At 38.8% G+C, this 10,992-nt stretch overlaps 1 protein-coding gene across 1 annotated transcript; it reads right to left on the bottom strand.

Moving 5' to 3' along the window:
• Positions 1-7,584: 7,584 nt before the first annotated feature.
• On the bottom strand, positions 7,585-10,729 carry LOC131315889 (disease resistance protein RPM1-like). Its single transcript, XM_058345113.1, has one exon. The coding sequence runs from the start codon at positions 10,560-10,562 to the stop codon at positions 7,764-7,766; it is 2,799 nt and encodes a 932-aa protein (XP_058201096.1). The 5' UTR covers positions 10,563-10,729; the 3' UTR covers positions 7,585-7,763.
• Between the last annotated feature and the right edge of the window lie 263 nt (positions 10,730-10,992).

Here is a 10,992-nt window from a genome sequence, read left to right as displayed (position 1 = left end):
CATTGCTTTTTTTTATCGGTGTTTATGTCCTAAATCCTGTTTTTTCTTTTTTTTTTAAATCCCTTCTGAAGTTACGATCCCTCTCACTTATCGATCACCGGACGCTTAAATTTAGGAAATTTCCACTGATTGTTTATATTGAGGCGAACCTGCTAAGAGCCAAATTCATTTTGAGTTATTTGGAGCATTTGATTACAAATAACCCAAGAGACACGTTGTTTGTTCGTTTGTTTGTTTTTTAATTTTTTTATTTAGAGCCTATTTGTCCGAAAGTCTTTTGTTTTGTTTTGTTTTTGTTTTTTTTTTTTTTTTGCCATTTCTGGATTTTTTTCAACTTTGATTCATATTTTTATATTTTTTGACACGTAATTTCTAAATACTCTTCCTGAAAGCTAAAAGAAAAATTCATCAACCACGAGAAGCTCACCATCTATATTGAATATTTAATTTAGTCTGAACTCCTTATTATCCACACAATTATTGGTCCCTATTTCTTTTTTTCCAACATGGTAGGATACTTTCATTACTAAAAAGCACAAAAATACTTCAAAAATAATGATTATTGTTTCACAGAGAATCCAAGCACCAATCAAGAGGTCTAATTTTCAAAGTACGATTACTAGAATCTCGCAAACAGAAAATTACCAAAGTATGAGCAACTACATTCGCTGATCTACGAATAAAGTAAATCACAAATCCGATCCTAACCGATCACTACCACCATTGCTGAAACTCAAAACAAACCTTAATGAAAAAAGATTAAAGACAGACTCTAAACAGTTTTTCTTCCTAAAAATGTGCTTTTTGGATGGGGCTACCGACATCCAACTAAGTCAATTCCAAGCTTTGGCACGAACAAACTAAATCACCTCCCAAATCCAAATGAAAAAAGATTAAAGACAGACTCTAAACAGTTTGTCGGTATCCAAATATTAGCCAATGACACTGTGACTGCTATTATTGTTTTCTTTTGGTGTTAAGATTCATTATTTGCTATTGCTTGTTTCTTTTAAGGGCAACTAGCTAAATTCATTCAGAGTAACTGCGAGTAATTGATTTGAAATTACCCAAGAGACACGGTTTGTTGTTTTGTTTGGTTGTTTATTTTCGCTGTTTTGTTGGAACGACGTCAGCCGGGCCGGACCTCGATTCAGAGAGACTACTTATCCTAAATTAAGTGAATACCAAGGGAAATTAACGTATCCAATATTTTTTTATCAGCACCAAGCGAAATTAGGTTCCTCTAGTGATGTGTTGAACTTCACCTAATCTAAATCGAGATTATCGCAAACCGATTAACCAAAGGCATGCTTCGAAGTTCTAAATTCTGTCAAGCTGATTACATCAAATATGAGGTTCTCAATAAAGTAATTAATTCAAGACAAAAAAAAAGTACCTAAAAGAAATATCTAATTCACAACATGATTACACATACAAGTTTTCAAGCTCTCACAAATGCCAAAAAAATAAGCGGAAAAAAGGGCACATCATCAATAGCGGGGATAAACCAATCTTGAAGATCCTCATCCCCTCCCGTTCTACCACGCGCGTATCATAGATAACGACCAGTGCAATAGCCAGATCTGTAGTCCTCCCCAATCCAAACCCTGGGGACATGTGCAATTTTCCAATAGTCCCCACCTTGTAGGTCTCTATTCAAGCTCTAAATTAATGTTTCAGACATACCACTCAATTTACAGTCTTTAAGGTTGGCCAAATGTTCAACACCTAAGGGCAACTCCATCATCAATTTACAGTCTCGGAGATCTAGGTCTTCAAGAAGAGGCATCGAGCTAGACTCCACCCTCACCCATTTCAGTCCTACTAAGCTAACCAACGTCAAGTGTTCAAGCTTTTGAAACCCACCAACCTTGAAAACAAATCCATCTCCTTCATATGCAGCAATTAACAACTCCAAGGTGAAGCAAATTGGGCATATCTTTTGAAGGGATTGCAGTGAATCAACATCTTTAACTTACTCCACCCTAACTGTAATCTTTTCAAGTTGTGAAGAGATGGTATCTAGTGCGGTATCTTCTCCAAACGTCCTTTTAGATAGAGTGCTTGAAGAAGTTGAGGCGGCAAAGATAAAGAATCTAAATCAATTATCTCATTTTCTTCTGTTGTCGCAACATCCAACGAGCGAAGGTTGTGTAGCTTCTATTGTAATGAGCAATCTCCTCAACTGAGTTTGCTTCCCCACCTCTCTTAGGACAAGGCCACTATTACTCCCTTGGTTTGCGTCAATACCACATAGTTTCTGCAAGTACAACAAATTTTCTATTCCCTCCGGGGCTTTGAAGCCAATTGTAGCAGGAAAAGGAAAATAACAATGTGCATCAATGTTGACGCGATACAACAAGAGATGGCGAAGATGTTGGAGCTTCAAGATCTCAACAGGCAACTAGGTGACATTCGTTTGTTTTAGATCCAATGTTTCTAGCTTCTTGAACTTTCCGATCGATTTCGGGATCATTTTTACATTAGTCACCCTCAAACTTAGATAAGTAAGATTAAGGAGTTTCACAATTTCATGACGGAATGTTTCAAATTGTGATCCTCTCAAGTCTATCACAGTTAGTAGCCCTAAACCCTTGCCTGAGGATGCAATCTTTGACAACAAGGACAGCGAATCTATTGCACTGAACACGAGCAAAGAACGAAGGCAAGTGAAACAAATGTTTCTAGATATCTTCCAAATTATGGTGGACCGAGAGGCGTTGCAATTTATCAGGTCACGCTCTGCCTCTTTCACTTGCTATTGTGATAATTAATGTTTTGCTCTCTCGACTTCACAATTATCATTTCACGCCAAAGGTCATGGATCCGATAAGCTTTGAACCTTCCATCTTTTGCGATGTTTGTCACTTGGGCTAGACTTCAATTCATTAGCTCATTGAGGTAGCACTCAGCAACTTCTTCTCTTATCATTCCTTCTTTCACTTCTATAAATCTTTCCGCCACACACAACCAAATTATTCTCCAGTGATCAATTAGACAATCTTCTGGAAAAATACTCAAGTACAAAAAACATAACTTAAGATAGTAAGACAAATCAAAGTAACTGAGGGACAATATCATAGTCATGCCCTTGAGTTCGTCATTTCCTTCTAGTTCCGCACCAAGACCACAATAAACTCTCACCCACTCATCCAAACTCTTCTCTTTTGTTGATAATAGACCACTAATTGCCACAATTGCAAGTGGTAACCCCTCACACTTTCCCAAGATGTCTTTAGAAAGACCTTCCAAATATGAAGGACAAGAACTCTCCTTGAATATCTTTGAGCAGAACAGGGCCCATGACTCTTTGGGAGGCAAGGGCTCAAGATTATACACCATGCCATGATATTCTACACTAGCAAAAAAAGCTAAATCTATGTTTCTTCTTGTCAAAATTACTCGACTGCCGTAATTGCATTCAGGAAGTATGATTCTCCAAACTTCCCATGCATGAATATTCCATACATCATCCAAAACAAGCACATACCTCTTTTGCAGCAAAACGGCATGAATTATACCTTTCAAGCTGTTTGCATCCATATGGTCCACTTCTCGTGGGAGTGGTTGCTTGACTTATTTAAAGAGAACTCGAATCATGTCTTTTAAAAGCTCTTCGACCTTGAATGATTCAGAAATGGTGATCCAAGCATGGTTCTGGAAGTGCCTCGTCATTGTTGCGTCGTCGTAGACTTTTTTTTGTAAGGGTGGTTTTGCCTAATCTACCCATTCCTACTACAGAAAGCACCTTGAGTCGAGGATCCTCATCCACGAGCCACTGAATCAAGTGTGATTTGGGCTTGTTAATGCCTTCAAGGTCAGCTTCTTGGAGTAGAAGGGCATCACCACCACATGCAATGATACCATGCGATGTCTGAATGAGAAGAGCTTGAGCCTTGCTCTATTTTGCCATATGTGTCACTATATTGCTGTTGTCCCTCAGAAATATTGCTGATTCTGGACTTGATTCCTTTTACTTCAGAAGCAATTTGGTGGCGAGCTTTTAAAGTCTTAATAAAGAAAGAAACCTTACGTACAAACTCGCAGAATCTAGCGCTAAGATGATGTTTGAGGCGAAGCATGTACATGACAAGAGCATCTGCAGTGTCATATGCAGCTTCTTGAATTTGCTTTACCCATACTTTGATTTCCGGGTCTCTATCTTCCATAACATCAGCAACTCTGAGGAAATGTGTCATGCGCTCGAATTCGGCTCTTATGTATTTGATGTCTTCCCGTACTCCGCTCAACAAGTTCAACACTTCTCGAAGATAGGGTGTTAAATTGGATAGAAGTTCGAACACAGCACCCTCTGCCATTTTGTTTTTTGTTTTTTTTTGGTTTAATGTGTGGCTTTGGATTTGAAGAGAAAGGGGATAGTGTGTGAAAACTGGGAGTATATGGGACTGTCTATGATGAAAAGTCTTCTCTAGTGCCCTTTGTTTAATTTGTTGTTTTAGTTTCTCCAGTACTGGACCTTAATGGTCCGGGCCCTATTACTCCTATTAGTTGTAGATAGTGGGAAAATGAGACGGCTAGTACGTGTCAAAACAGAGCAGGATGCGGAAAAAATACACGGGGTGAGCGACAGGTGAATTTTGCATTGATGGTCTTGGCGCGACGCGCCGATATCTCTCTCTTTCTCCTCTCCGTGGGTTTTGGCAGAACTTGGGCTGTTTTCTCTTTTCTCGAAATGCTTTGTTCCTTATGGTTATGGCCTTATGGGTGTTTATCTGAACTTCCCAAATCAGTTTTTTTTCCTTTCTTTTGAAGTTAATCAAAATTCAGGAAATTGCTAAATAGTGCTTGTTGCCAGCCTTCTAAGACCCAAATTCATTTTGAGTAATTTCGGAGAATTGGATTAGAGATAACCCAAGAGACACGTTGTTTGTTTGTTTTTATTTTATTTTAGAGCTGCCGTCTTAAATTATATGGATAGTCTCTCTTTGTTTTTGCAAATTCTGAAAAATTCAACTTGGATTCATAATTTAATATTTTTTCGACACTTCATTTCCAAAAACTTCCCTAAAAGCTGAAAGAAAAATTAATTAACTATGAAAAACAAACCATCAATACCGAGTATTTAAAGTACACAATAGCACTGCCATATTAAGCACCCATTCTATACTTCCACCAAACATATTCAGTTATTTGAAAATTCACGAAGGTTAACCATATTGTTAGGGAAGTTTTTCTTGAGATGATTGAATATATCTGAAGGGATCTCACCTGATCGCACAACGAAGTAGTACCCTTAATTCTGTTTGCCAACATATTCAGCAACTTGCACCTGCACTTTCTGGTTTTACCTTGAAAAGTTAGCTATTCATTCTCTCTGCAGTGGCATCCACCATTAACATAGCAGGTTTAGTTCCAGCCCCTATTCTTCATGTCAGATAAGACATCATTATTTCCTTATATGCATTAGTTCGCTTGTCTTCCTATACAGGCTATATGGTACATATTGTACAATTTGTAACAGAGGTAGTTGTTATACTTTCAGAAAGAATGTATCTAATTCACTAATCCCATCCCATTCTACCGCATCATAGATAACGACCAGTCCATTTACCAGATTTGGAGTCCGAAATCCAAACCTTAGGGACGTGTGCAATTTTTCAATAGTCGCCACCTTGTAAGTCTCTATTCAAGCTCAAAATTAATGTTTCAGACATATCATTCAAGCCAAGAAATTTAAATGTCTTGCTTCGTAATTTCAACTTATGAAAAAAACATCATCATTAGACCTTTCACATCAATTTTTACCTCCACTTTCTTTCCTTACCCTCTATGAAAACACATCATTACATATTTACTCACTAACTTTTTAAAATGGAACATACTTTTAGGGACAAAATGAAAAATTCACCAACTTTTACCTACTAACTTTACAAAATGTACATTTATTAAGGGATAGCCCAAAATGAAATACTGAACTCTAAAAAAGGGACGGAGGGAGTACTGGGAAACCAAAACTAACAAAGTTAAAAGACTGATAGGAATATGGTTAAACAAGCAGCATTAAAAGAGGAATTCCTAAAATAAAATTTCCATATAATTGAAATCTCCTAAATTCTTCTCCTACATCAATGTTCCATTTTGCACTCCCTTCCAAGTATTTTGTTAGCAGCGCTATAAAAGCCATGACAAAAACTACAACAAAGAGGGAGCCGTGGAAAATATTTCTCGAAATGTGGTGTAGTACATTCTGTTACTAACCATATCAGTCCAAGAATTTAGAACATAAATTGATGATTTTTAGAGGTAGCAAATGAGCGGGTTGGGTCGGGTTTGGACGGATTGAAACGGGTCATGGGTCGAATAGGGATGGGTTAAATACGGGTCAAATAATAGATGGGTTGAAAAGGGTCAGGTCGAATACTGGTCAAGCCAAACACAAACCCGCCCGACCCGACCCGACCCGCTTCCCCCTTTTTTCTTTTTTCTTTTTCCCCTTCCTTCTCCTTTATTCTTCCACCCGGTATGGGTTGAATATGAATCCACTTTGTGAATGCTTCAAAAAGAAACACGGATAACTAATAGCAATGAGCCGAGTCGAGGCCAAGTTGGCTTGAAAATGTCAAAATTCATAAAAAATATATACTTCTATATACTAGTAGTAGATAAGGTTAACCTCAGAGAATCCTAATCAATTTTTCTATATTTTGAACGGGTGTTGAAATTAGTAAACGTATGATCGAATCTCTTTTCTCTTTTAAAACAGAGTGTAGCCGGATTGGCCGCACTACACGTGTAGTGCGGAGGTGCACTACAGCACTCCCGGGTCCCACTACAAGACCAATATTCGAGCTTGAGCTCGCCTCGACGAGCTCGATTCATTTGCAGCTCTATTCGAGAATGAACGGATGCAATTCATATTTATGAGAAATAGATACAAAATTACACGGCCTGCAGGACTAATAAAAAAAAAAACCAAAGTTCAAAAAAAAAAAACCACTAGTCATTAGAAAATATACTCCCAGTTCCGGTACAATCCCACTAAAATGCTATGGGAGAGACTGTTTCTCACTGATCGCTTTAACGATGGAACCAAACGACAGAACCAATTTCTGATTCTTGTGCAGAAAGGGTTTTTTAATTTAAACTCATATTAAATTCATTTTCAACCCATCTAAACCCATATTAAACTCATTTTCAACTCATCTAAACCCATATAAATATGGGCTTATATGGGCTGAACCCATATCAATCCGTTATGTAATATGGGCAGGTTGGATTGGATTGGGTTATAAATGGACGGATTAGGCGGGTTAAAAAAATATGGATTGAAATTGCCACCTCCAAGATAAATCATAAAAGGAACTTTGAATCTTACTTCTTTCATAGAGTTCTGTACCATCGGTTTTAGTGTCATTTGTGCCTCTCCTATTAATAACTTCAGTGTTAAATCAACATTGAAAATCACATTTAAGAGCTCTAGGAGATGGAGGGGAACTAGATAGAGAAAACCTACTTGAATCAACTCAATGCAAAAATCCTTCGGCGTTTAAGTAGATTGATACTGTTCAGGTACTGTGGAAGTAACCGTAAGGCGACTCGAGGATTTTCGAGGCTAATGTTGATTAAAGTAATCAATTCAAGACAAAAAAAAGTACGCAAAAGAAATATCTACAATTGACAACATGATTACACAAACAAGTTTTCAAGCTCTAACAAACGCTAAAAAAATGAGGAAGAAAGGGCACATCAATAACGGGGATAACCCAATCTCGAAGATCCTCCTCCAATCCTGTTCTACCATATCATAGATAACGACCATTCCAATAACCAGGTTTGGAGTCCCCAACCCAAACCGTAGAGACGTGTGCAATTTTCCAATAGTCTCCACCTTGTAAGTCTCTTTTCAACCTCGAAACTAATATTTCAGACATATCACACAATTCTAGTTTTTTGAGGTTGGCCAAATGTTCAACACCTGAGGGCAACTCCATCATCAATTTACAGTCTAGGAGATCTAGATTTTCAAGAAGAGGCATCGAGCTAGACTCCACTCTCACCCATTTCAATCCTAGTAAGCTAATCAATGCCAAGTCTTTAAGCTTTTGAAACCCACCAGCCTTGAAGAATAATCCATCTCCTTCATATGCCGTGTTAAGTATAAGGCAAAGCAAATTGGGCAGATCTTGAAGGGATTGCAATGGATCGACATCTTTTAACTTACTCCACCCTAAGAATACTTTTTTCAAGTTGTGAAGATATGGTATCCAATGCGGTATCTTCTCCAAACGTCCTCTTAGATAGAGTCCTTGAAGAAGAAGTCGGGGCGGCAAAGTCAAAGAATCTAAATCAATGGTCTCATCTTCTTCTTTTGCAATAACTTCCAATGTGCGAAGGTTGTCTAGCCTCTCAAGGGATGAACATAGCACCGTCCCATCTTCCTTCTGTAGCTTTACAATGACCAATCTCCTCAATTGAGTTAGCTTCCCCACCTCTCTTAGTACGATGCCACTATTACTCCCTCGGTTTGCTTCAATACCACATAGTTTCTGTAAGTCCAACAAACTTCCTATTCCCTCTGGGGCTTTGAAGCCAACTATACTGTCAAAAGAATAATAACAAAGGTCGTCGTTGTAGTGATACAACAAGAGTTGGCGAAGATATTGGAGCTTCAAGATCTCATCAGGCAACTCGGTGACATTCGTGTGTTTCAGATCCAATGTTTCTAGCTTCTTGAGTTTTCCGATCGATTTCGGGATCTTTTTTACATTGGTTCCCCTCAAACTTAGATAAGTAAGATTACAGAGGTCCACAATTTCATGAGGGAATGTTTCCAATTGTGCTCCTCTCAAATCTAATACCGTTAGAAGCCTTACACCCTTGCCTAAGGATGCAACCTTTGACAACATGGACAACGAATCGGTCGCGCTGAACATGAATAAAGAACGAAGGCGTGTGAAACAGATGCTTTGTTGAATGCCTTCCAAATTATGGTGGACCGAGAGGCGTCGTAATTTCTCAGCCCAGGCTCTGCCTCTTTCACTTGCTATTGTGACAATGTTTTGCTCTCTTGACTTCACAATTATCATTTCACGCCAAAGGTCATGGATCCGATAAGCTTCAAACCTTCCATCATCCCTGACTTTTGACACTTGAACTAAACTTCTGTTCATCAGCTCATTGAGGTAGCCCTCAGCAACTTCTTCTTTTGTCATTCCTTCTTTCACTTCTATAAACCCTTCCGCCACCCACAACCGAATTAATCTCCAATGATCAATGCGACAATCTTCTGGAAAAATACTCAAGTACAAAAAACATAACTTTAGATAGTAAGGCAAATCAAAGTAACTAAGGGACAATATCTTTTTCATGCTCATGAGTTTGTCATTTCCTTCTAGTTCCGCACCCAGGCCGCGGTAAATCCTCTCCCACTCATTTGCACTCTTCTCCTTTGTTGATAACAGACCACTAATTGCCACTATTGCAAGTGGTAACCCTTCGCATTTTCCCAAGATTTTTTTAGAAAGGTCTTCCAAGTATGAAGGACAAGAATTCTCCTTGAATGTTTTTGAGCAAAACAAGGCCCATGACTCTTTGGGAGGCAAGGGCTTGAGATTATACACCATGCCATGATATTCTTCACTAGCAAAAGAAGCTAAATCTACATTTCTTGTTGTCAAAATTACTCGACTGCTGCAATTGCATTCAGGCAGTATGATTCTTAAAACTTGCCATGCATCAATTTGCCATACATCATCAAAAACAAGCACATACCTCTTTTGTTGCAAAAAGGCATTAATTATGCCTTTCAAGCTGTTTGCATCCATACTGTCCACTCTTTGTGGGAGTGGTTGCCTGACTTCTTCAAAGAGAACTCGAATTATGTCTTTTAAAAGCTCTTCGACCTTGAATGATTCAGAAACAGTGATCCAAGCATGGTTCTGAAAGTGCCTCTTCACTGTTGCGTTGTCGTAGACTTTTTTTGTAACGGTGGTTTTGCCTAATCCACCCATTCCTGCTACAGAAATCACCTTGAGTCGAGGATCCTCATCCACTAGCAACTGAATCAAGTGTGATTTGGGCTTGTCAATGCCCACAAGGTCAGCTTCTTGGAGTAGAAGGGCATTGCCACGACAATGATGCCATGCGATGTCTGAATGAGTAGAGCTTGAGCCTTGCTCTTTTTTGCCATGCATGTCACTATATCGCTGATGTCCCTCAGAAATATTGATAATTCTGGATTTGATTCCTTTCACTTCAGAAGCAATTTGGTGGCGAGCTTTTAAAGTCTTAATAAAAAAAGAAACCTTATGTACGAAGGCGCGGAATCTGGTGCTCTGATGATGTCTATATCTGAGGCGAAGCATGTACATGTCAAGAGCATCAGCAGTGTCATATGCAGCTTCTCGAACTTGCTTCACCCATACTTTGATTTGTGGGTCTCTATCTTCTATAGCATTAGCAACTCTGAGGAAATGGGTCATGCGCTCGAATTCGGCTCTTATGTATTCAATGTCTTCCCGTACTCCGCTCAACAAGTTGAACTCTTTTTGGAGATAGGGGGCGAAGTTGGATAGAAGTCCCAACACAGCAGCCTCTGCCATTTTTTTTTTGGTTTACGGAGTAGCTTTGGATTTGAAGAGAAGGGAGATGGTGAGGGAAAACTGGTTCTATGTTCTTAGTTTATTCAAGTGAGCCCTGAACTGGATAGCTATATGAATATTGTCCAAGTGTTATGGGACTGTCTATGCTGAAAAGTCTTCGATCTCTTTCTTTTGGTTATTTTAGTTTGTCCACTGGGCCTTTTAATGGTCCCCCCTAGTAGATGTGAAAACCGAGCAGGATGTGAAGAAAAAATACACGGGATGAGCGAGAGGTCAATTTTTGCATTCATCACTTGAGGTCGGCAATTGCCTAACGGAGGTGATAAATAAAACTACTCTCTTACCCTTTAGTGTGAAAAAAAAGGAAAAAGAAAAGAAGACTTGGGGTGATGCACCGATATCTCTCTTTCTCCTCTTCGTGGTGTTTGAT

The sequence above is a fragment of the Rhododendron vialii genome, chromosome 2a, assembly GCF_030253575.1.
Source record: "Rhododendron vialii isolate Sample 1 chromosome 2a, ASM3025357v1".
Classification (NCBI taxonomy): Eukaryota; Viridiplantae; Streptophyta; class Magnoliopsida; order Ericales; family Ericaceae; genus Rhododendron; species Rhododendron vialii.
Note: the sequence above shows the minus strand (reverse complement) of the source record. Positions and strands in the feature narration are given on the sequence as shown.

What these genes read in the sequence shown, in the direction of transcription:
- LOC131315889 (XM_058345113.1), bottom strand. Translation starts at nt 10,562, where the DNA reads ATGGCAGAGGCTGCTGTGTTGGGACTTCTATCCAACTTCGCCCCCTAT.